Source organism: Emys orbicularis, chromosome 3 (genome assembly GCF_028017835.1).
Source record: "Emys orbicularis isolate rEmyOrb1 chromosome 3, rEmyOrb1.hap1, whole genome shotgun sequence".
Taxonomy (NCBI): Eukaryota; Metazoa; Chordata; order Testudines; family Emydidae; genus Emys; species Emys orbicularis.
Genome location: NC_088685.1, coordinates 145,815,499 through 145,842,221, shown reverse-complemented (window position 1 = coordinate 145,842,221; position 26,723 = coordinate 145,815,499). Strand labels below are relative to the sequence as shown.

The 26,723-nt window shown below is 40.9% G+C and overlaps 1 protein-coding gene across 3 annotated transcripts in view; it reads right to left on the bottom strand.

Moving 5' to 3' along the window:
• The window catches only part of PRKD3 (protein kinase D3), an 87,657-nt gene extending 71,361 nt beyond the window's left edge, over window positions 1-16,296 (bottom strand). For all 3 annotated transcript variants that reach the window (XM_065400796.1, XM_065400797.1, XM_065400798.1), the window contains exon 1: window positions 15,882-16,296. In XM_065400796.1, the coding sequence (XP_065256868.1) occupies window positions 15,882-16,172 (291 nt within the window). In that variant the 5' untranslated portion in view covers window positions 16,173-16,296. The remainder of the gene's footprint in view (window positions 1-15,881) is intronic.
• Window positions 16,297-26,723: the final 10,427 nt, after the last annotated feature.

The following is a 26,723-nucleotide window of genomic DNA, read 5'->3' as shown; positions in this document are numbered from 1 at the left end:
AATTCACCAACTACAGTTAATACCTCCGTTCCTTTAATAAATCATTTAGTAGTAAATGTGAAACATGTTTTGATATGGTTATGTATCCAAAATATTTAAAGTTGTTTTGATTAATAAATATATATTTTATATGCTGTTTTGTGCGTTGAATTCAATTCCAGTTAACATCCTGATAAGGTCTGACACAAATCACAAGCAAAAAGTTAATTATAAGGAAATAAACAATATATTTATTCACCATTTTCTAGCATACTAAAAATGTTCAGTTAATAAGAATCTGAAAATATTAAGCTATATAATTGCTTAAACAAGTGTATACAGTTAAAACATACCCTGCTAGGTAGAAAAAAGATATACCACATCTACTATAAAGTAGGGCTGTCAAACGATTAAAAAAATTCATTGCAATTAATCGTGACATTAAAAAAACAGTCATGATTTATCGCAGTTTTAATCGCACTGTTAACCACAGAATACCATTTATTTAAATATTTTTGGATGTTTTCTACATTTTCAAATATTGATTTCAATTACAACACACCCTTATTTCTGCGCTGCTGCTATGGCTCGTGATGCCTGGCACTCATCCTGCAGCTCATGGCAGGCTCTGTGCTCTTGCACAGGGGCTGCATCTTGCTGGCCATCCCACAGCCCTCTGGCCATTCCTGGCTCACCAGGGTTGCTATTTCAGATTTTGGTTTGGTGTGAGAGCGCTTGTGTGTTGGGGGGAGACGGTTGTCTCTTTAAGACCACCACTCAGGAGCCTGAATGCTTTTTCAGCCAGCAGCACCTGCTGTTGACAGCATTCACGCCCGAGCCAGGAGCAGCAGAAGACCGGCTTACCCTGTTCCCGGACTCCAGCTCAGCAGCAAGCGGGTACATGGGCAGAGGGAGAAGAACACCCTGACATCAGCCCCCAACCCCCGCTCTGTGCAGCAGACGGGAGGCAGGCTCCTGGTCCAGAGCAGCTTGGCTGGGGCAGCTCCATGGGGGAGGGGGAGGAGGGAGCAACAGTGGAGCATGACAGAGGGAGAAGGGGCACCCCTGCCCTAGAGGCATGCACTGGAGTCCCCCTGAGCATGGCGCCCTGGGCAGTGGCCCTCCTTCCCCACCCATAAGGCCAACCCTGTCCAGCGGGGAAGGGATGGTGCAGGTGGCAGGGTGTTTCCCTCCCTTCCCAGTCACCATCGACTCCTGTTTCCAGAGGTTTGTGATCAACGCTCGTTTAAAAAAAAGTGTTAATTTGTCTTGAGTTAATGGCATGCATTAACTGCGATTGACAGTCCTAGAATAAAGGCTCTATTTAGTTGTAAATCAACATTTTATTAGTTGTGACAACCGTAAAATAACTGAAGTACAAATGGAAAAGCTGATTAAAATTGATTATTTAAATTCAAGCCTTTCCACTTAATGATTTAAATTGCTGATTTCAATTGCCTTGATTTAAATCAATCCACCCTGACAAGCCGCAAGAGAAAGCAGATGTACAGTTGATGGTGCTGAGCAGATCTATTTGTTAATCCTTGTATAATTCAAAAACGTTATCCTGAACTAGAATAACTATGTGTTCCATTTTTAAATTGTCAAAAATAGTGTACATCAGAGTTGTTAGGAAAAAAGCATGTGTACATGAAATTTGCAGAGATTTGGAGGAATGGATTGGTGTTTCCTTGAAGGATATGGAAGAAACCCTGGTTGTTTAGCTAGAGGAATGCAAAGAACTAAGAGAGAAACAGGACAAATTTCCAGAAAGGAGGCATTTAAAAGTGTTTCTTATGCCAACTGTAGGATTAGTCAGAAAATCCCCTGAAGAGTTGATATAAATCTGAGGCCTTTATAAATCTTGCTTCACTGTATCAGAACCACCAGCTGATTTTTCTAAGGCATTTTTAATCAACATATGCCCTAGATTTTAATATTTAAATTAGGGTCAAAATTTTACAATAAAGATGCTAATTAGCTACAGAGAGCCAAAACAGAGTAATTTATAAGCAACTATATTTTGAAAATAGCTTGATCAACTGCTTTCTAACTTAAAAAAAATAGCCTATCCTGAAAGCAATCACAAGAATATATTCCCTGTGCAAAATTACGAAATAAACACACAGGGATTATACGGGAAGTCTAAAAAAGAACTTAATATGGAGCTACAGCTAATTGGCTCCCTTACCCAGAGTAATTTTTAATGACATGATCAATTTTTTCATAGCTTGTAAAAGATAGAGTTGAATGCCTTTCTGAAAGGAAACCATTGATACAAATAACTGCTAGATAAACCAAAGAGAGTTGAGATAAAAACCCAAACTCTTTACCTCTCAAAATACAGGCCTTAACCAACTGAGCTAAGGAAGTATCAGAGGGGTAGCCGTGTTAGTCTGAATCTGTAAAAAGCAACAGAGGGTCCTGTGGCACCTTTAAGACTAACAGAAGTATTGGAGCATAAGCTTTCGTGGATGAATGCCTCTGAATCACCCTCCCTGATTGAACTAACCTCGTTATCTCCATACTGATTTATACCTGCCTCTGGAAATTTCCATTACTTGCGTCTGATGAAGTGGGCATTCACCCACGAAAACTTATGCTCCAATACTTCTGTTAGTCTTAAAGGTGCCACAGGACCCTCTGTTGCTTTGAGCTAAGGAAAACCCTCTCAGAGACTCAAACTTTAAGGCCAGAAGGGACTATCATCATCGTCTAGTCTGACCTCCTGTACGTTGCAGGCCACAGAACTTCGCCCACTCACTCCTGTAATAGACCCATAACCTCTGGCTAAGTTACTGAAGTACTCAAATCATGATCTGAAGACTTCAAGTTACAGAAAATCCACCATTTGCACTAGTTTAAACCTGCAAATGACCCAAGCCCCATGCTGCAGATGAAAGCAAAAATAAAAAATAAAAAACTGTCTCTGCCAACCTGACCTGGGGGAAAATTCCTTCCCAACCCCAAATACAACAGTCAGTTGGACCCTGAGCATTTCACCAAGACCCAAAAGCCACACACCTGGGAAAGAATTCTCTGTAGTAACTCAGAGCTTTCCCCATCTAGTGTCCCATCACTGGCCATTAGGGATATTTGCAACTAGCAGTCGCAGATTGGCTATATACCATTGTAAGCAGTATGATTATACCATTCCCTCCATAAATTTATCGACCCCAATCTTGAAGCCAGTTAGGTTTTTTGCCACCACTACTCCCCTTGGAAGGCTGTTCCAGAACTTCACCTAGTTTCGAGCCTAAACTTTTTGATGGCCAGTTTATATCCATTTGTTCTTGTGTCAACATTAGCACTTAACTTAAATAACTCCTCTTCCTCCCTAGTATTTATCCCTCCGATGTATTTACAGATAGCAATCTTATCTCCCCATAGCCTTTATTTGGTTAGTCTCTGCTCACAAGGTAGGTTTTCCATTCCTCTGATCATCCCAGTAGCCGTTCTCTGCACCTGTTCCAATTCATTTTTTAAAAAACATGGTGTGACAATGCGGTTCTGGCGGGACCCAACTGAGAGTGCCAACTCAGGACAAATTGCTAAAACAGGGCAGTTACAGCCCAAGGCTGGGGTTTCTCTACCTCTAAGGCAACCAAACCAGCCAGACTAAGAGGACTTCGGTCTCACCCCACTGGCTAACCGCAACCTCACAAGCAATTTCCTTAGACACTCCAGTTTCCCAGTATCACCACCAGTGCCGCTCGTTATGGGGGATAAATGGCTATGAAAACCAATATCCCAATATACACAAAAAGGGTTCTCTCGATCCCAAAGGACCAAGCCCCAGATCCAGGTCAATATACAAATCAGATCTTTCCCACAAATCACGCTGTTACCAATCCTTTAGAATCTAAAATCTAAAGGTTTATTCATAAAAGGGAAAAAGATAGAGATGAGAGCTAGAATTGGTTAAATGGAATCAATTACATACAGTAATGGCAAAGTTCTTGGTTCAGGCTTGCAGCAGCGATGGAATAAACTGCAGGTTCAAATCAAGTCTCTGGAATACACCCCCACTGGGATGGGTCCTCAGTCCTTTGTTCAAAGCTTCAGCTTGTAGTAAAGTTCCTCCAGAGGTATGAAGCAGGATTGAAGACAAAATGGAGATGAGGCATCAGCCTTTTATAGTCTTTTCCAGGTGTAAGAACACCTCTTTGTTCTTACTGTGGAAAATTACAGCAACATGGAGTCTGGAGTCATATGGGCCAGTTCCTGCATACTTTGCTGAGTTACAAGGCGTATCTGCCTTCTCTCCATGGGTCCATTGTATAGCTGATGGTCCTTAATGGACCATCAAGGAGGCTAGGCAGAGCTAATCCCAGTTTGTCTGGGATGTCACCCAGAAGCATAGCATAAGTTTGCCATACAGACAGTATAGTGCCAAGATTCATAACTTCAACTACAAAACTGATACACACATATAGACAGCATAATCATAACCAGTAAACCCTGACCTTGTCTAAGACACCCCATTTGACCCCCTTTATACAAGATTTGGGTGCCACTACAGGACCTTGGTTGCAACAATGATCTATATGGTCCCAATTAATGTCAATAACGTCACACATGGGATACCAGAATTGCGCACAGTATTCCAGATGAGGTTTCACCAGAGCCTTGTATAATGGCAAAAACACTTTCTTATCTGTACTGCAAATACCTCGCCTGAAGCATTCTTGGATTGCATTAACCTTTTTCATGGCCACATAACACTGGTCATTTATAGTCATCCTATAATCAACCAATACACCCAGGTCTTTCACCTTCACAGTAGCTTCTAACTGTAAGTCCCTAGCTTATAGCAAAACATTTTGTTATTAGTCCCTAAATGCATGACTTTGCACTATTAAATTTCATCCCATTTCTACTACTCCAGTTTTCAACACCATCCAGATCTTCTTGTATGATATTCCGGTTCTCCTCCATATTGGCAATACCTCCAACTTTGTGTCCTCTGCAAATTTTATTAGCACACTCCCACTTTCTTTGCCAAAGTTATTAATAAAAACATTAAGTAAGATTGGTCCCAAGACCAATCCCTGAGGAACTCCACTAGTAACCTCCCTCCTGCCTGACAGTTCACCTTTCAGTATGACCCATTGTAGTCTCCCCTTTAACCAGATCCTTATCCACTCTTCAATTCTCATATTAATCCCCATTTTCTCCAATTTAGCTAATAACCTCCCATGTGGAACTGTATCAAATGCCTTACTGAAATCCAGATAGATTATATCCACTGCATTTCCTTTGTCTAAAAAAATCAGTTATCTTCTCAAAGAAGATCAGGTTGGTCTGGCACGATCTACCTTTTGTAAAACCACGTTGTATTTTACCCCAATTATCATTCACCTCTATGTCCTTAACTACTTTCTCTTTCAAAACTTTTTCTAAGACCTTGCATACAATTGAGGTTAAACTAACAGGCCTGTAGTTTCCCAGATAACTTTTTTCCCTTTCTTAAAAATAGATAGAGACCTCTTTAATATTTTTAATGAAATAAAAACTACTGGGAATTGTGTGATTATGGGAGACTTTAACTTCCCAGGTATAGATTGGAGGACAAGTGCTACTAATAATAGTAGGGTCCAGATTTGGGAGCAATCCTCCAGTCATAGGGTACAACCCCTAAGTTTACAGCCCATAAAAAACCCTTGCTATTGGGCTTGCAATTTCATGTATCTATTCCTTTAATATTATATGATAGAGATTATCCAAGCCCCCCCAATTTAGTCACATTAAGATGTTTGATTTCCACCGTAGATGTGGTCATTTCTACTTTCATTTCTTCATTTCCATTGACACTCCCCAAAGCGCCTCATTACCCTTATTAAAAACGGAGGCAAAGTATTTATGTATGTATTAGGCCACACCTAGATTATCTTTAATCTCCACCCTATCCTCAGTGTTTAGCAGTCCCACTTCTTTCCTTGTTTTCTTGTTATTTATATGGCTATAGAACCTTTTACTGTTGGTTTTCATTTCCCTTGCAAGATCCAACTCTGCTTGACTTTTGGCAGTTTTCACTTTTTCCCTATACTTCCTGACCTCCAAGAGGTAGCTTTTCTTGCTGAGCCATCCCATCTTCCATTCCTTGTAGGCTTTCTGCTTTCTCTTAATCATCTGTTTGAGATGCTTGCTCCTCCAGCTTGGTCTACAACCCTTACTTACAAAATTTTCCCCCTTGCTTGGGATGCAGGCTTCAGATAGTTTCTGCAACGTTGACAAAGTAATTCCAAGCCTCCTCCACATTCAGAACCTTGAGTTATGCAGTCCAGTCCACGTCCCTAACTAATACCCTTTAAAAAAAAAGTTTGCCCTTTTGAAATCAAGGGCCATAGTTGCAGATCTATTTTTGTTTCTCTTTCCATTTAGTTTAAACTGAATTAGCTCATGATCACTCAAACCAAGGTTGTCCCCTACAACCAGTTCTTCTATGAGGTCCTCATTACCCATCAATACCAAATCTAAAATGCCATCACATCTTGTAGATTCAGCAACTATTTGGTGAAGAAATCTGTCAGCTATCATATCCAGGAAAATCTGGACCCTACTATTATTAGTAGCACTTGTCCTCCAATCTATACCTGGGAAGTTAAAGTCTCCCATAATCACACAATTCCCAGTAGTTTTTATTTCATTAAAAATATTAAAGAGGTCTCTATTCATATCCAAATTGGATCCGGGGGGGGGGGGGGGGGGGGGATCTGCAGCATATCCCAAGCACTATCCCAGGGGAACCTCTGGTAGTTTTCTTCCCCAAAGTGAGTTTGACCCAACCAGATTGTTTTATCCATTCCATCACTTCTAATTTCTTTACAGTCTACCTCATCATTAACATACAATGCTACTCATAGAATCATAGAAGATCAGGGTTGGAAGGGACCTCAGGAGGTCATCTAGTCCAACCCCCTGCTCAAAGCAGGACCAATCCCCAGACAGATTTTTACCCCAGTTCCCTAAATGGCCCCCTCAAGGATTGAACTCACAACCCTGGGTTTAGCAGGCCAAACCACTGAGCTATCCGTCCCTGTCTCCCTCCCCCCCCCAGCCCTTACCTTTATTTCTGTCTTTCCTAAACAGCACATACTTTTCAATCTCTCCACTCATGACTACTAATCCACCATGTTTCTGTTATCCCTTTAATATCTGGTTTCACTTCATGCACCAGTAGTTCTAGTTCCTCCGTTTTGTTACCCAGGCTCCTTGTATTGGAGTACAGACATCTTAGTTGTTTCTGCTTGGCTTCACCCAGATTTCTCACCAAATTAGATACAGCCATTCTACTGCCAGTATCGCCTACCTGCCTGTTAGCTTCGTTGGTATTGGCACTATCTTTCCTTTTAAAGTCCATTCTCCTACCCACTGCTGTTCCTTTGTCCTTTACTGAATTCCCTCTTTCTTGATTTTCCTCCTGTTCAATGTTAGAATCAGGCATAGAGATTACATGAGCAGCTCCCAACCATCTCCTCTGGGTTCCTAGTTTAAGGCTCTTTTAATGAGTTATGCCAACCTCCATCTCAGAAGTCTATTTTCCTCCCTACTCAGATGGAGTCCATCCCATGAAAACAGTCCTCTGTCAACCAATGCCTCCCAGTGGTCAAACATCCCAAAGTCCTCCTTATAGCACTGTCTGAGCCATCTGTTGACCATCATACTCTTGTCTCACCTTCCTCCTCCTCCTCCTCTAGGGACAGGTAGAATCCCACTGAAGATCACTTGAACCTCCATTTCTTTAAGCGTATTCCCCAGCCTGGCATAGTCTCCCTTAATGCGTTCCAGCAATAAACTAGCAGTATCATTAGTACCAATGTGAAAGACAATCAGTGGATTCTTTCCTGATCCTATAAGGGTCCTCTTCAACATCAGGTCCACATCCCATATCTTAACTCTGGGCATCAGCTCGGGTGTCAGGCCTGTCTATTCTTAGCAGGGAGTCCCCCAGTCATGTAGACCTGCCTTTTTCTGGCAATGGTGTGATTCTCTGGCCTTCCTCCTGTTCCTTCTGGCTGCAAGTCCTCTTGTCTTTTGTTCTCTCTAGCAATCTTTTGCAACTCTCCCTCTATCCTCCTGGGGCTCCATTGACTCTGTCTCCGTTGACTTGTCCCCTCTTCTTGTAGGACTAGCTGCTCTTTTCTTCCTTGTCCTCCCACCTTGTACTGCCTGCTATGCCCCTTCTTCATTTTTCAACTCAGCAAACCTGTTCCTGAGCTATATTTCTCCTTCACTAGCCAGCCCTTTCCTCTGCATGATTCTTGTACTCTCATGCTTCCATGCTGGCTGCTTTCCTTACCCAACAGTTTACTCTCACAGTTCTCCAGTCCAGCTTGCATTTGCAAGTTTTGACTTTTCCCTTCAGCCTCCTCTTGCCCTCCCTCCATCATCTGCTCGAATCACCTTCAAAACTCAACCATAGTTTCCACCTGCATCTCCAAACCTCTTCCATCAGCTCTATCAGGTGACACTTAATACAAACAAAGCTCTTTTAACCGTACCCACTCCAGAATAATATACATACTGCATCTTCTACAGCCAGTCATCTTCATTGTCTCTTCCATTCCTTAGGTCACTACCACTGTTGCCTCTGAATCTTTCATAGCCTTCCTGCCTAAGCTCCTGTCAAGGAAAACAAAAAACAAAAAAAACCAAACTCCAAAACAAAACCAGACCACCACACAGCCCCTCCCCCAAACTTCCCTGTTTTTTCAGCTCTGTTAGCTAGCTCCTGTACGTGTCTAATCCTGCATTGTGGTGTACTGACGTTCTGCCATTGACATCAATGGGAGCAGAATCAGTCCCTTACATAAGTGTAGTTTAGGACTCATGCTAAGTTACAATCAACTACTAGAGAGCACACTACCTATAAAAAAAACAATTACAACTAGATCCAACAATAGTTAATACATTGCTTAATTACAACCTCATTTCTTCAAATATAGCCTATGCATGAGTTTTTAAGATTTAACCAGGGGAAGAACCTAAGGCAGACAATAGTGGTACTCTCCCATGAGCAGCTCATTCCTGACACCAAAATGAGACACCACTCAGAGTAGATCATGAGCATACTGTCATAATGTCATCTATTTCTCATCTACTTTGATCAACGGTAAAATAGTTAATGCTCACATTTAAACTATCATAAGTAGGTTTTAATGTCAACTCGTGTATCCATATAAATAGGAGCAACAAATGCCTCTTATTAGGATAGTTTCAGGCTGTCTGCAGACTCAGGAAGACACCACTTAACATTTTGAAAGTTATCTTCAGACGTAAGAACTAGTGGCTTTTTTTTTTTTTTTAAATGAAAGCTTAGATTGTGGAACAATGACAGCCACCACAAAAAAGTACCAGCTAGTTAGCTACTGTGAGTCATCGCTATCCAACCCTGGATTTTGCTATATAGAAAATCTGAAGGGGTTATTAAGCCACTTGTGTACTAGAGACACACTAAATGTTATCCCATTAGAAATTTCAAATTGGGATTTTTTTTTAAATGACCACTAACTCAAAAAAAATTGATCAAGTCTCTTCAAACTTTGCAGAAAATGTCACTTTTGCCTTGAAAGTGAACTGGGCAATTTTCAAGCAAAAAATATAGGGAGAATTATACAAAGATCAAAGAAAGATTTACACTGGAACATAGCTGCACTATCAGGAGGGACACAGTGACCGATCAAAAAATAAAATCACACTTCTGTCTGATTTTTATCTGCTATTGTTTCAAGCAGCGGCCAAGATTATCATAACAAAGGATATTTACATTTATTTACTGAAACTGACCATACCAAAGTGCTGTCACATGCACAGTTTCCCCTCAATTAGTCTATTTCTTCCAATGCTTGTGTTGGTCTTTCACACAGGAACAAGAGACAAACACTTTCACAAAATAGGAAAAATGTCAAAATCAGAAAAATTGGCAGGGAAACTTAGCAACAGGTATAGTTGTCACAGTTTCAAGGTAGCTGTACCTGTATGCCACCTCCGAGGTCCACCAAGGACATCCACTTTAGGCTTCCAGCAGTCACCTCTCTCGTTTGGAGACCTACATCTCACTAACATTAGACCAGGGATTTTAAGACTACACAGTACCTTGCCTTACACTGTGATATCCCTGGCAAGCTAAACTGCCTCAACAGGCCACTGCCTGTGCTTTGCTTTCTCTTCAAAGACTATGAACAGTGTACAGCACACCATTTTAAGTTACCAGACAGCTCCTTCTAAGCAAGCACATTTATTCTTAAGGTAAAAATATTACAGAGAAAACATTAAAACAATAAATGAACCTACAACCATGCTAAAAAGCTTCCCAGGTCACCGCCAACTATAACCTAGGTTTCTGGTAAGTTTTAATCTTTCAAAACCCACAACCGGATTTTCTCTCTGATTACAAGTTTATCCATCTTACATCCAGAACCAGAATGAAGGCTGGGCACATCAACCATTTATTTATACAGCTTTGGTCTTGGCCTTCTGTAACAGATGATCAGCAGACAGTGCCCCTCTCTTAAGGGCATAACTTCAAAAGGCTGCATAACCAGAATAGGGGAATTTGCATTAACCTCCTCTCCCTATGAAATCCCAAGAAAATCCACTTAACACTTATTGTCCCAAAAGTCCATATTTATCTGCAACATTTTCAATATAGTGTTTTGAACTCCAAAGTCTCACATCTATCGCATCTCCCCCTTAAAGAGGTTACATATAATGCTGGCCCACAATAATACACAAACTTAATACAATGAGGTCTTCGACTTCCAAGGATATTGCAGGAAATTGCCATTTCTGTCACAGTCTTATCTGAAACTACTTTTCCTTCTTGAAAATGACTAGCTTTCAAGTTGATTGTGCTCCTTCAACTACACTGCCCACCCAAAAATCCTGCAAATACTTCAAGACCCTGATCCTGCAAACTCAATAAGATTATCATATGTGTAAGTTTTTAACAGATTGAGGCCTCAATTCTGATAAGACAAAACAGTAAGCAATAGTTCAGGGAAGGATGGAGGAGATTGTTATGAGAAGATATGAAGGACTGCTGGCAGAGGAGGTGGGCTATAAAGAGATGTGAAGTAAGCAAACAGAATCTTGACAGACGATAACAAGAAGATTACTCTGAGTATGGAAGGCAAAATGATCAAAGGCAAAAGCCAAACCTGCAAAGAGGAGATCAAGGTAACAATCAGGTAAAAGGATGGAGAAGTACACAAAGATCCAGAGACACAGGTGGAGGAGACAAGATAATGTAGGATCTTGAATTTGATGCTGAAAGAGATGGGAAGCTAATGGTGGGATTCAAAAAGGGGACTAACACAGTTGGAGTGGAGAGAGAAGATGACGACTTTAGTGTATCCAAAACGTTACTGCTAGAGGGGTGAAGAAATGAGAACCAGAGATACCAAATAGGGGAAGGTTACAGTAGTCAAGGTGTCCAGGTGCCACACATGGGTTTCAGCTGTGCAGATGATGTGGTAGGCTGGATTTTGAAGATGCTAGAGGTATAAGTGACAAAACATAACAAGAGATTGCAAATGGGAGGAGAGAAGAGCAAAAAAAAATATTAGGATTGAGAGCCTGGCAGACAGAAAGGAAAGGAATTGTTAATAGAGTTAAAGGAGGCAGATTAGGAAGAAAGGAAAAAATTGGGGAATGATATCAGAATCCAAGAGATAGATTGAACAAGAAATATGAGAATGAATGTAAAGAGCTAGATTTGGGAATAAGTGTGGAGGTGGTAGATGAAGCAGAGGAAATAGATGTGGTCAGAGAAAGAAGAGGAGGGGACTGAGAATAGAACCCTCAGGGAGGTCAACATATATGGCGATAGGAGGAGAAAAGGGAGAGCACAGAATGATGAAATCAAAGAGGAGAGAAATCTGAGGAGTGATGAATATAAATAAGGAGTGTCCCTTTGACTTTGCCAGGTGGTGATCATTAGTCAGGACAGTTTCAGGAAATGGAGGGGAGGAAGCCAACTTGGAAGGACCATAAAGAAATTGAGAGGGGAAGAAATCTAAGAAGTGTGGAAAAAAAGCACACACTATGACTTTGGAGACAAAGGGAGAACAGTAGTTAGAAAGGAAAATGCGAACTCCACACACACAAAAATATAATTCTTCAAGGCAAAAGGAAAATCAGCCACAGAAGAGATTGCAGGTAAAGATAAGAGAAAGCCAAAATAACAGAGGGAATCAAGGATGACGAGAGTTGAGAAAGAATGGGGACAGGTTGCAAGGGTAGAGAGAGATAACAGAAGAGAGTCTTTAGAATGGGAAAGAGGGGAGATCTTGCCAGAGATTGCTGTTCTAAAGAAAACAGGACAAAAAAACCTAAACTGGTAAAACATCTTTTTCTTATTTATAATAAATTTATGAGAACATTGCCTCTACTTTATCTAGAATAAAGAAAATACTAGCTACAATTTAGAGCACACTGTCAGCTGAACAGTTCACAAAATGCATTAAAACACTAGTTTTCTAGTGAAAGCTGCTAAACAGTTCTACTTTTCACTTCATTCCTGACATCAGAGGGTGTGCAGGGAAGAGAGCAGTTGCAGTTAGCAGCAGATTTAAATATTAAATCGGGTACTATTGAGGCAGCTCCCACATCTTACCAGATAGCAAGACTCGCTCTGCTCTAACACACTTGTTACATATGAATGTCTATTTTTAACAACATGCACTTTAAGTTTATATTTTTATTTGGTTATGCCTAAGGTTCTTCTCCAAACTCCACCCTGACAAAAATGTAGCTGGTACACAGGTAATTTAAATAAGGAAAGACAGAAGCAATGCCAATTATGGTTCAGGCATGGTTACAATCCTCCACATGGCTGTAAAAATAAGGATAATTTGGGAACATCCCTGTCAGATTTAAAGAACACTGACAACTTGACTTGTTTAAACTGCCTAATTTAAAAAAAAAAAAAAATGTTCGGATACAGAATCCCCTATACACAGAATGCTCTGAATTTCAGTTTGGAAAGGTTTATTTCTGCTCTCCTGATGATGTTTAAAAGGAGTTTTGGGGGCAAGTTCAAGAGCAAACCAGACATATTTGGCCCTCCAAGCTTCTCTCTCTTCCCCTTCCTCTCAGTGAAAAGGTATGCCCACTCCCACTTCAATTTCAATTCTGCTGCTGCTACTGTTGCAGGACCTGGATGATTTGAGCTCCCCCAAGGGCAGTGCATGAAACAGGAAGTCCAACTGACCATTGTCAAAACAGCAAAACTGACTACACACAAAGTAAACTGGGGGGGGGGGGAAACAGCTCTCTAATTTCAGTTATAGAACTTTTAGGTGTTACCTGTAGTAGCTACTATACTTTCTGATGGAAGTGTAGTTTTCAAGTATACTGAACTCCCCTAAGAGAAATTAAAACATGCTTGAAGATAACTGTTTTTAAGAGGGGCAAATATGAGGTATTTGGAAAGACTTGCAAAGAAATCCTGCCCCTGCTGCTCCAGGTTATGATGGGGAAAGGGCTACTAATCAGCACTCTGTGAGGACAGCTGGAGCCCCCAAACCAACATTCTTTAATATTCTACTACAGCTTGTCCTGAGGTAGGGAGCTATTGAAGGTAGCCAGGCAATTCAACCTCAGATGCAGAGGTGTCTGAGGCTACAGAGACTGATCAAGAGTGGTGTCCCTCATCCCAGCTATACAAAGAAATAACATGCAATTGAAATAGGACTTGGAAGCACTAATAAGAAACACAGGGAAGAAATACCAAGAGTAAAAGGAAACTATCAGTAGAGTTGAGAAATTTTTAAATAAGAACAAAAGTTAGAAACAATTCAAAAAAAATCACAATTCCTAAACTTCTACAAATTTACTATTAGCAGTTTTTTTTAAAAGTGTGCATCTCCTGAACCTGCATCAGAACAAGCTGTGTACTGTCCTGAGGCTGGGAGAAGTTAACTGGTCAAGAGAAGAGACACTGAGCCTGCTATGAAATGCCACAGGTAAGTGAGGCCTGAATATTACCAAATTACAAGGCATTCCTGATGGGACAATAAGTAGCTGTGTGCAGAATAATTCTCAAAGTGTAATTTTGAGAACTTTATGTTAATAGAACATATTTATGGATATAATTGTGGCTCTGCCACCTGTCCTCAGGATCAGTTCCAGGCAGGATACAGTATTGCCACTTGTGCACTGGCTGCAAAAGTACTTATGAAAGGCAAGTCCAACACACACAAGCAGCCTTCCCCCAATTTCCTGGGCAGTTGTTTGCTGCCTGCACGGGGCATGCTCTCCTAAGCAGCTCTCTATTGACATCATCAGTCACAACAGTTAGTATACAGATGCATTAAAGTCAGTTGGGGAGAGGAAGAGCAGGATCTTGAAATCCTAGCCAATTTTACAATATAACTGGCTCCACATATAATGTGCTTCTGAACTTGAGTTATGAAACGACTATAGCTGAGGCCACCAAGAATAGACAGGAAGTGCCAAAATGAGAGAGAATGAACACAGAGAAAGGTGTCACACGTGTGAAGACAGGAAGAAACAAGCAATATACAGATGCAAAAAGAGGGAGATGAAAGAAAAAGAAAGAAGGACCTAAAAGGTTGGAAACAATAGTGATGCTAACTTTTATGTCCTACCTATATTTTTTCCCCCACCAAAAATTACATGGGTCATTGCCTGAACTATTTTTGGTAGCTCACAAAACTTCTGTGAAATCAATATGTTTATTATCTTTCTTTAAAAAAAAAAGTGGAACACAGGACAAGAATACAAAAAATAAAAAATCTTATGGAGAAGGGGAAATGCAATTAGATTATCTAGATACTGGTGCTCGTATCGAGCTTACCTCCACCCTCTCAAAATCCTAAATAAGGGGAAAGAACACTGTATTCCAAGTCTAATAAGCCTATCTATTCATAACATAGTTCAGAGAAATAAAAACAATTACAGGCAAAGAAAAGCAACTTAGTCCACACTCCCATTGTGTTTATTTTCTCCCATGATTTTTCCCACTCCCCTTCTATAAAACTGTTTAATATAACAACTCATTTGAGGGAATAGATAAAAATAGGTTGGTTTTATTATTTGCTTGAAACTTAACGTGAACTTTAAATTTGGTTAATAGCATGTAATCTATACATAAATGCAGCACATGAACATAAATAACGAAATGCACATTTCCTTTCTACCAACTCAGAACATTTTAGCACTATACCGGGGATTCTCAATTTTTTTCACACTGCAGACCGCATCTTAATAGAAAAATTGTCTCATTGATACCCTCTCCTCCCACTGAAGAGTGTATTGCATCCTTGTGACAACTATAGCAATTGCTCACATGGAAAAGAAATATTAGAAAAGTATTAGCTGCCTTCTAATGAAATTTTGCAGCTGTAAACAAGACGACCCAATACCATGTGACCCACCTGACCCCTGCAGACCACCAGCAATCATTCTGTGAGCCACCACTGGTCCAAGGACTACAGTTTGAAAATTGCTGTGTTATACCAAGAATACTGCTGAACAATGTTTTCTTCAACACAAATACATAGCGGAAACGACCACAGAAGAACACTACTAGAGAGCAGCAACACTGACTACAACCACAAGGGGAAAAAATAACATTCTTTCCATATTATCAAAACTAATTACTGTATGAAGAGTCCAACTTTATTACTGCATTTCTATTGTTGTAGGATTTCAGAAGCCAGACATAAGGAGAGCCCACTTCCTTTTAACTGAAACTCCCATCTTGGGAGATACATCTTTTAGCACTACATGGGATCAACCTTAACACAATTCCAACACTGGTCTTGCCTCTGCACATAACTACTTGATGTATCCAAATTACAAGAGTGATAGCGATGATAGTAAAATTAAAACAATTATTACAATCAACAGCATTTTATGTTGTTATACTATACCTTCTGGTAAACTATAGAACAGACTAGGTCTTTGACAGATGAGAGGGACAAGTCCTGAGCTTCAATGGTGACAGTCTCCCGAGTGAGACCGATCTGCAGCAGGAATGAGACCCCATGCACAGAGCCCCTGGAGTTGGTGAGACTCTGTGTACTGAGGCTGCCATTGGACAGCCGGTTGGAGAGTCCCGACTGGGGACTTGAAGACAGAGAAGGGGTTGGTGGTGCAGCAGCATGAGGTGCAGGAGGAGAAAACTTCTGTAAGGATGGAGGAGAGGAATTGTTTGCTGACATCTGACTTTCTTTAAATCTGTAGAGATCTGCCTAGTAGTCAACTTTTTAAAAAAAATATTTGACCAGGGTGTTTGTTATAATTTTACAGTTTAAAGGACAGTCTAAAGTTTCCCTTTTTCAGTTCAGTAAAAGTCCCCTGACTGATACGTCATGTTCATTTTCCCTTTAATTCTGTTCAAGCTGATGAGCAGGAGAATTTCAGCCGGAAGTTACTTTAAATTAAAGGTCCTCTTTCCACAGTTTCAATCAGCTGATCAAAGACACAGACTTGCCTTTAGCACCACATCCAGATGTTGGGAGAGGCTTAAATCATCATGAAATTGTCTCCTTCAGAGGAATAAATCAATGCCATTTTTTCACACAGGTCCTTCATTTTATTTCTTTTGAGAAAATCTTGGTCTCAAATAGAGATTACTGTTGGTAGATCTTTAAAAATATTTCTTCTCTCACTTAACTCCAGACACTATATATCAAACAAAGGCTCATCTTCACTTAGATGTCTTTTTCTATTTAAACAAAAAAACATGTGGATAGCATCCTGAGCCAATAATACTGCGTATATCAGTGTTTATGACGAATCTATTCTTTCTTCAAATGTTCTTCTCAGAGTTCATTAACATGTACGGACATGGTAAAAAAGTTACCTTCATTGATCTCCAATTTTTCATTTTTGTGAAGTGTTTTATCTCATGAAATGCAGGAACAGCATTTCTAAAAACACAAGCACATTAAATCTAATCTCTAGGTTCACCCAGATAATCTGCAGCATTTTGAAACGTCGTATTCTGCCTGGTAGAGGGAAAAAATTGATGTTATTATTTCAAATTAGTTTATAATTTTGCATAATAGCAGTATAATCACATTAGTTTCAAAGTATTACTTCATCCTTGCAAATACATCTATAGTGTAATTAATCAATTTTTACATTCATTTTGTTGGTTAATAACAGATGCTTAACTGCTTCCTTGTTATATGCCATACTGTGTACATGGTGCCTAAAGCTACCCAGCATACCTGCTACATTTGACATTTCATGATTGTTTTCCCAGTAATGTCAGAGGAAAGAGTGGTTCATACTGTAATTATTGATGTAGAAGGGCTGAGCACAGCTCTGTTTTATGGGTATATTGGTTTGTAGGTTGTGGGTGGGATAAGAAATACATTAAATGCAATCAAACATTCACAAAACCACAATATTATCATTAGAAAATTCTCTGGCACTTAACTTGGAATTTCTAATATTATTCATTCAATATCAAAATGTGAAATACAGCACCTAGAAAAGTTTAGCTGTAGAAAGATATTTACACAACGTTTTCAAAAGAGCTACTGTACACCATATTAATGTTCTTATACCTGACAAACAGTGAACCTGCCACTTTTTTATATGTATTTATTATTGCTTTGTGATTATTTTAATTCTTTTTTGCTCTGCATCTGGTGATTATGGACTCTGATTATTTGTTGTAAGAGGACATTGCCTGAACCAGCATTTCGAGCATTCAGGAGCAATGCTGAATAACCACTCATTGAATACATTTTGTCTACACCAACAGCTCTGGCTGAATTTTTAATAGCGCTGAGCTTTATTATTTGGCTGTATTAAAGAACAAAGTGAGACATATTTGCATTTCAACAGTGAGCAATATGACAGTTTAAAACACAATGAAATGTCATGTCAGACATATACTAATCTGAAACAGGACTGAGGGCACAATTCTATGACTCCTATTAACAACCTCAGAAATTAAGGATGCTCAATATTTTGCAGAGAGTGCACAGCATTTCAGAGAAATGTCACCAGTTCATCAATGTATCTTCCACAGTTTCAATAAATATCATTGAAATAACAGAAAACAAACATTTCTGCATTTCCCCATGTAACTCTGCTCCCATAAAAAGAAACTATCTAAACGCTCCACCAGGTGACCCAAGTATAAGGATACTATATATAATGTACTTTTTTCAAAAACAAATCAATAGAAGACATAAAAGCTCACGTGCTTTTCATCACATTTTCTGTAGATGAGGGATGCTCACAGAGAACATTACTATCTCTAACAATTAAATTGATCCTAAAAAAGTTAAATAACTCCATGCTTTCTTCAGGACAGGAAATAAAAACTACCCTGAGTAGGAATAAGGCTGATTAACATTACAAGCCTAATTTAACAGATTAAAACTACTGGTGAATATTTATCCACAATATAACCAAAGATCCACATGAGTGTGTGTATGTAAAAAGTTATAAAAGTGATGTAAAGATGGGGGGGAAATTAGTCCCTGATCCAGCAATCAAAACTGCTGGTATGGAGCTCCGCTACCACGACATAAAGGTGGCTTATTGCAAAGTTAATATCGTAGCTTGTCACAAATACCTCATCCAAAAAAGGAAAGTAAATTTTTATCTATTTAGTCTTTCAGTGTAACTAGTTACTACAAAATTATTACTTTTTGCGTGCTCAAAAGTGTGTTAGCCACCAAAAATAAAGACAGTCCCTGCCTCAAAGAGCACATTTGTCACAATACAAATTAGGGCCATAAACAAACAAAGCAGAGAAGAAGGCAAAAGTGATAGTAAGATCATGCATTTACTCAGTAAAGCATCAGAGGGGTAGCCGTGTTAGTCTGAATCTGCAGAAACCAACAGAGGGTCCTGTGGCACCTTTAAGACTAACAGAAGTATTGGGAGCATAAGCTTTCGTGGGTAAGAACCTCACTTCTTCAGATGCAAGTCAGTAAAGCAGTGACTCTCAACCTTTAAAGACTACCGTACCCCCTTCAAGAGTCTGATTTGTCTTGTGTCCCCCCAAGTTTCACCTCACTTAAAAACTTACAAAATCAGACAAAAATACAAGTGTCACACCACACACTTACTGAAAAATTGCTTACTTTCTCATTTTTACCATATAAATATAAAATAAATCAATTGGAATATAAATATTGTACTTACATTTCAGTGTATAGTATACAGAGCAGTATAAACAAATCATTGTCTATGAAATTTTAGTTTGTACTGACTTCACTAGTGCTTTTTATGTAGCCTGTTGTAAAACTAAGCAAATATCTAGATGAGTTGATGAACGCCCGGAAGACCTCTGAGTACCTCCAGGGGTACACGTACCCCTGGTTGAGAACCACTGCAATAAAGCATGTGAACATCTTAACTGTTCCTTTAACTCTGAGAGCTGGTAGTTGTGTGTGTTTTTCATGTACTCCTTTCCTATCCCTCACTTCTCATAGATGAGATAGCAGCAATTAGATTTTAGGTGGCATATTAAAGGAAGCAAGATAAGTGGTTTAGTGAACAAATTTGGGGAAGTGGTTCCAAGAATATGGAATAGTATAGGAGGAGGCACAGAGATGCGGGCAAGAGAAGGAGATGAAAGAATTAACTGATGTGAGGTCATTGGTGGCTAGAAATTAAGAGAAACCAGGTCAAATGTAGGTACTGGATGCATGCTGTAGGCCAGGGTGTCACTTATATTTCCTGATTCTTATACTAACAACATTTTAAAATGTTAAATATTTGTATTTAAGTCTTTTAATGCCAATTTTTTATTATCTGCACGTAAATGTTTAAAGTAGTTTATTGAAAATGGGGGCTGATTGTTGTACTACCAGAAAGGTTCATTTAACAAGACTATTCCATGTAAATATAACTTATGTCTATACAGTTTCCCCATGCAAGGATTACAAAGTGATTAAAAAATTTAAGTTACTTTATATACATTTTAAAAATCAAATTTTGAAATCAATGCTCATTCCTGGAATGCTTTAAAATTGTAAAAATAAAATAGTTCACAGAACCCCAGAAATCAAAGATGAAAAAGACCTATTAGATGATCTAGAGTCCTCTCCCCTGCCAGTACAACAGTGCTCGTACACTACTTTTTTCAGTGTGTGGTCATGTCCAGTTTCAAAAGTCCCAAGTGATCTTCCACCATGGTCGTTTGATGATTGTTTCACAAAGTATTAGATCTTTCAGAGAATTTTTCCTAATGTTCAACCTACATTTTTCTCTCTCATATAAATTCATCCCCATTATTCTTACTTAGACCTTTCAGAACTGTGGGCATGGGCTCCTAGTCTGTGATTGAGACTCGGAGGTGCCACAATAATACAGATAAAACACGACTCCTCTCCCTCGTCGGCAAGTGGTTGGCTGGGCTGTTACTACTTTTTTCACTATCCTGGAAGTTGAGTTTTTGGCAGGACTGACCGAGAAGGCCCACGTCATACACCATTTGGGTCCAGCCCTGCAAACCCCCTACTCATGCCATGGGGCCCCTGAGCTCGAAGGAGCTACTCACACGTGTGGTGAGGCTTTGCAGCGGGCTCTGCGTGATCCCGTTACCCCCCGTGGCCCTGGAGAAGGGCGCGGGCGATGGCCCCGCACGGTGTAGGGACAAGTCGGTCTGTCCCGGGCAGCGCGCGAGAATGGGAGTGGCCGGCTCGCTCGTTCACACCGTTTCTGATTCGGAGTCGGGGGGAACTGAAAGTTTCCAGACTTCCCCCCCGGGAGCCACTTTTGAAGTCACCCGCGGTAAAGCGACCCCCTCCCCCCCAGGCGAGCGGTTGCACCTCTCTCCGGAGATGATGTGGCCTGAGCCCGTTCCCCCCAGTCAAGGTCCCCCCCCACCCCAGCGGGAGCCCGGGGCCGCCCGGGTCGGCGCTGAGGAATCCGCCCCCGTAGAAGCAGCGCAGCGCCCGGAGCCCGGGCTGCCCCGCGGGCTCCCGGAGCCTGCGCTGGCTGCACCCCGGACCCAGCCTCCTAAGAAGGGCGGTGCTGCCGCCGGGGTTGACCCGCGCACGGCTCCTGCCTCGACCCCTCCGCCCGCGCGCAGCCCGCTACTCACCTGCGGGACAGAGCCGCTTCACACGCATCTCATTATCCCCGCTGCTCCCCGCATCCACAGAGACGCCCGGGACAGGGTGGGGCGCAGGGCCTGCCGGGAGCTGTGGTTCGATCTCCCGCTCCCTGCCTCCGCCGAGCACCGCGAAGAAACTACAATCCCCGCCATGCCCTGCGGGAGCTGGGCGAGGGGGTGGGGCGGCGCATGCGCAGGGCTCCAGCCAAAGTTTCCGTTAGTTTTCTGCCTGTGGCGGTTGCTGCTCTGAATGGCTCACGAGGCCGCGGGCAGGGGGCACTAGGATGAGGAGGCAGCGCAGCAGTTATTGGGGGCGCCGTGCAATTACCTTCCCGCCGCTGTGGGGAGCCCATGAGAGGCCACACCCCTGCCTGGGGTGCGCCCAGCCCCGGGGAGCCCCTCCCAGCGCACACATCTCCCCGAAACGCTACAGGAAACCGCCAAACCCGCCATCGCAGGCGGAGCGGCACACTGGCCGCAAACCCACCCGCTCCTGCCCACTCGGCGTGGGGGAAGGTGGGCAGGTCTGAGGTGACAGCCGTCTGGTCATTGTGTTGTACGTTTGCACCACGGCTACCAATCGCTTGCTCCAAGTTGTGGCACATTTGCACTAGAGCTGCCATATATGTCTGCTCATTGTGTTGCACAATTGCACCAGGGCTTGCGTTGCACATTTGCCACGCACCTTGTTGAGCTGCACCTTCATGCCACAGCTGCCCCACGCCTGCTCATTGTGTTGCATGTCTGCACCCTGCCTAGCTGCTTAGTATGTTGCACATTTGCACTATGGCTCCTGTGCACCTGTATCCATTGCACACTTGCTGCAATTTCCAGACACCTCATTGTGTTGCATCCAGTGCTGCTGGTTCCCACCAGAAATATTAAGTTACATTTCCAAAAGGTTTTTACTACTTTTCTCACTGTAATTTTGTTAATACAAGAAATCTGATTCTCAATTCCCCTTCTTTATGTATTAATTTCCCATCGTGGGAAAACTGGCAGAACATCTGCAATAATCAACAGGCATTTTCCAAACCCAAGTCCTTCATCGAGTTGTCACTGTTCAAACCTGTAAGTCTAGGCAGCTTTCTGCTCTCTATCTCCTGTGCTTCCCCTTCATTAGATCATGCCAGTAGATTTCAACCCGTGATCCACCGACCCCTAGGAGTCCACAGACTATGTCTAATTTCCAAAAGAGTATGCACCTCTATGCAAAAAATTTTAGGTGTCTGCAAAGATTAAAAACCACTGAATTACGCTATAGACCAGGGGTAGTCAATAAGACTGCAGGCCAAATCAGGGCCGCCAGACACTTTTGAATGGACCTTGAAATCTTATTTACTTATTATTGTTATTATTTTTGTATTATTTTTCTCTGGAGTCTGGACCTTTGCAAAAAAATAATTGATTACCTTTGCCATAGACCTCTGTATCCTTACTCACCCCTCCATGTCCATCTTTCCTTTATAAATTGTAGAACAGATACTCCTGATACAATTTGGTGATACTGTACCTGCCTGGACCTACCCTTTTAAGTGCTAGGACAAATGGACTAATTGTGTAACAAAATACCATAGTGCAGAGGTTCCCAAAATTGTCCACTGTGCACTTGCTCAACAACTTCTCTAAGGAGAGTTGACTGGTCACATGGTGCCAGTTCTCCTTGTTTTCAGCTGTTAAATCACATTAAAGACAGCTAAGTATATGTTAAATATCTCCCTAGCATACAGGCAATTGCTGTAGTTACTGGGATGTTAAGTGATTAGGAATGGAAATAATCCACAGAATTGCAAAAAGGGAGGAGATCCATGCGACAAGCTTCCCCTTCAAATGTGGTTCATGCTATGAGAATGTTTTAGAGCTGGGCTATATTAGCATGCTTATTTGGAAGGTTGTGTTGGGAGTGGAGTTCACTGTAAGTGTTAGTAATAGACTCTTTGTGGCCAATAAATAGGCTTGATACATAATAATATGGCTAACACAAATATCTGGCCAAGTGATGCATTTATGTATGACTAGACTAAGATGAATGCAGCTTTAGTGGGTTGTATTCAGGATAGGCCCTTGGTTTGTTGGAGTCCATATGCTTAACTTGTGCTTAATTTTACACACTGTGAGTAGTTCTACTGACTCCAGTGAGAACTACTCACCATGTATAAAGTTAAGCATATCCCTAAGTCTTTGTAGGATCAGGGCATTAGGCCCAAATTTTCAGAAGTGGTGACCAGTTTTGGATGCCTCTATTTTTTGGGGACCAAAATGGGTATCTAAAAATCACTGGCCACTTTTGAAAGATTTTACTTTAACATCTCTATAAAGTGGGTGTAATAATACCTACTCATGTACAGAGGTACTATTAAGTTTAATATTTTTAAATCATGTTGAGATCACTTGGAGGAAGAAAGCTATAAACAGAAGCACAATAATTATCATCTCTTTAGTGTTGCCAGGTTGAGATCACTGCCCATCAAGACATGGAAGGCTGGTCAATGTACTTTTTCATGTCCTTCATCTTATGCACTTAAGAACAGATCCAAAGGCCACTGAAGTCAATAGGAGACTTTCCTCTGACTTCAGATTAGACCTTTAAACACTGCAGCTGACACAGAATGCTACAGGCCCATGTTCTGACTGGAGCCAGGTTATGGGATCATATTTAGCCTGGAGCTTCATGCTGAAATAGGGAATTGTTTTAAACAAAAATTGCAGAAGTTAATGTGGCTGGTGCTGCTTTTAACTGAATGCTAAAACACCCTGGAACTTTTTAGTGAAGCATGTTCCATGAATAGATCATGTTGTTGCCAAAGTACAGTACAAGATAACTCTGAGCAATCTCTGTGTCTTTTCTCCCCTAAAGTGGGACTCCCACACACAAACATTATAAACAGAAAAATCACCTCTGTAAACATTATTCCTGATCCTTAGCAGAGCTAGGATTCACTCTCTAAAGTTTTAAGTGCAGCAAGCATTTCACATGCTGAATGGCAACTCCCAAAAATAGTGGTTAATGCACAATAACAGATGGATATTAGAAACTACCACAATCATTTGGTCAGCAATTAAGCTTCTTTGTAAAGAAGCTCAACTCTGAATCATCCAGCAGGGTTGATGCTGTTTAATTTGTTGCCCTAAGCCACAATAGTTGTTTTTTCAGAAATTAAAATTGAAGATGGATTAGTTACAGTCATTTTTATAGTCCATTAAATAGCACCACGAGAAACAACAAATCAGGGAACTGTAAGCACGATATGGCTACACTGTGACTTGCTGAAGCACCCAAAATGTTTTGTTCATACTTTAAGAGCTATTAAGTAAAACAAATCTAAATGCAGCTCTGCATTTCAATATCTATATATAGTAGCACATATGGCTGTATAAACGCCGGGCCCAGTTCATGTGATTATACTGCACAGTATTACCGTAATATGAAGCATTAGGGCATTGATCATCTAGACTAATTGACAGCATAAGGAGCCCAATTTACCATTTCCATGACTGTCACAATCTGTATTTAACTGACATTTCCTGTGGAGTTCATACATTTATATTTGGCTTCTTAATCATCTCTTTTTCAGGCACTCTATATATATTTAGGCTTCCTCCTCTGGCTTCACAAGGCAGATCTTTCATAGAATCAGCTGGATTTCCCAACTTGCCCACCTCTTAGATATCTTTAGGGCCAGCTGGCTAGGCCATTGGTATTTCTAGCATAATACCTGAAACTAGGGTTAACTGGCAAGTTGCTAAATTTTGTTTTTTGTAAAATGCTGTTTTATATTCCATATGGTGTACCATTTTTGTAGCCACAGTGCAGTTTATAGTAATTGTTTAACAACTGTAAAAAACAGAGTTTTTCCAGTTCTAAGTTTGACATAAGGATTCATTTTAGCACTAGAAGGAAAGTTAATCTATTCCTTTTCATTCTACCTCTCTGTGGTTTACAGTGTTCGTCTAGCATCTAAATGGTGTGCAAAAGGGGAAAGGTCCTAGGGAATTTGACTTCTGCATTTGTTTGAGAATCTCTGAAACAATGCACTGTTTTGGTTGCTGCTTGTTGTGGACCCAGTCCTGCATACTTTGCACAACCAAAGCTCCCTTAGAGTCAGTGGGAATTTGGGGTTTGCAAGGAATGCTAGTTCAGACCCTGAGATAGAAACTGCTATTTAGGTAAAATATGGGATTATTTTTTCTCCTTCTTTGCAGGTCACAACCCATGATATATATTTCTATTCCAATTACTAGGGAACCTCAATAGATCTGGAGTACAGATTTGGTTTAGATAAAATCCTGAAATTTGGATGCCTGCCTGAATTTGCTGAACCACTTGGCTTGATAGGGGAGTCAACTTTCTTCCTCACAAAGTTAAACTTTGTCATTAAGAAACCATCTCCAACAGGAGAATGGGAAGTAAGCCTTGTGGTTTTAAAATCATGGGGGGCAAACTCATTCTAGATGTAAATCCATTGAAAACAATCAATCTTTTGGAATTCCCCCACATGCACCACTAATAAAGATAGTAATGGCATGATCCTGCAATCCTTACTGACATGAGTTGTCCTTGCTCAGGTGAGTGGTCACATTTAAACCATATTCAAATCCTATTGTTCCCATAATGAAGTCAATGTAAGACTAAGCTATACTCACCTAAGCAAGGGTTTCAGGATTGAACCCTGCCATATTATTCAGTTCCCAGGAATTGCATCTGGAGACAATATCGGTCTAAGGAAATAGATGCCCTTAAATCTCAGTCACTGTGATGCTTCCCAGGGTACCCTGGGTTGTAATGAACCTTGCTATCACCTGTCCTTAGCATGAGGAAGCCTTGTCTGTGTCTGCCATGGGTCAGTTTCCCACCTCTACCAGCCAGGGGAACATAAGCATTCTCCTCTGGCCTTGCAGGCCCCACTGTTAGTCTAAAGATTAGCGATAGGCACACTCCAACCCCCGACCTTGCCGAGTGTGTCCCTGGTCCACTGGACACTCGCCGTATTCCCAGATTCACTCCTTCCAAAGAAACAGTTCTATCTTAGATCTACCAGTATTACCTTAGATCACCACTCCACTTAACTCACAGCACTTAGATATGTTTATAGTGAAATCAAATATAAGTTCAAGTAGAAGTACTGGAAACAAATGGTTACCTATAAAACAAAATCATACTACTCATTCTAGAGCCTAGACTTAATTAACAAGATACTCTCATGGCTAATAAAGTATTGCTTGCCCAAATCCATGCAGCTCTTTAGAGTCAGGCTGGCTGTGACCCTTCTTTCATGAAACATGCACACTGTCTTTTTGCCTCCTAAGTGAGGGATTCAATGTGTCTCTTTGTACTCCAAGACATATCATGCCATGCCTTTGGCTTTATTCATAAACAGGATACCTACTGCTGTTTGTTTCTTCCTGTAGATTTCCTCTCTTGTAGATTTTGCAATCTCAGTTTGCAATTGGCTCAGTAATCAGTATGCAAACAGGCATACACTTTGAGGCATACAATACTCAATACACAAATGGCCATAAAGGGAGATAGATGTCAGATACCTCGGAGAAGTTCCTTTCAGGCAGGGGGTATGTCACCTCCTGGTGACCTGCCTTAGCACCAAGGCATTAAGAGAATAATTATCAATAAAGATACATAACTTAAGTATTATCTGTACATACATTTCACAATTATTATGCT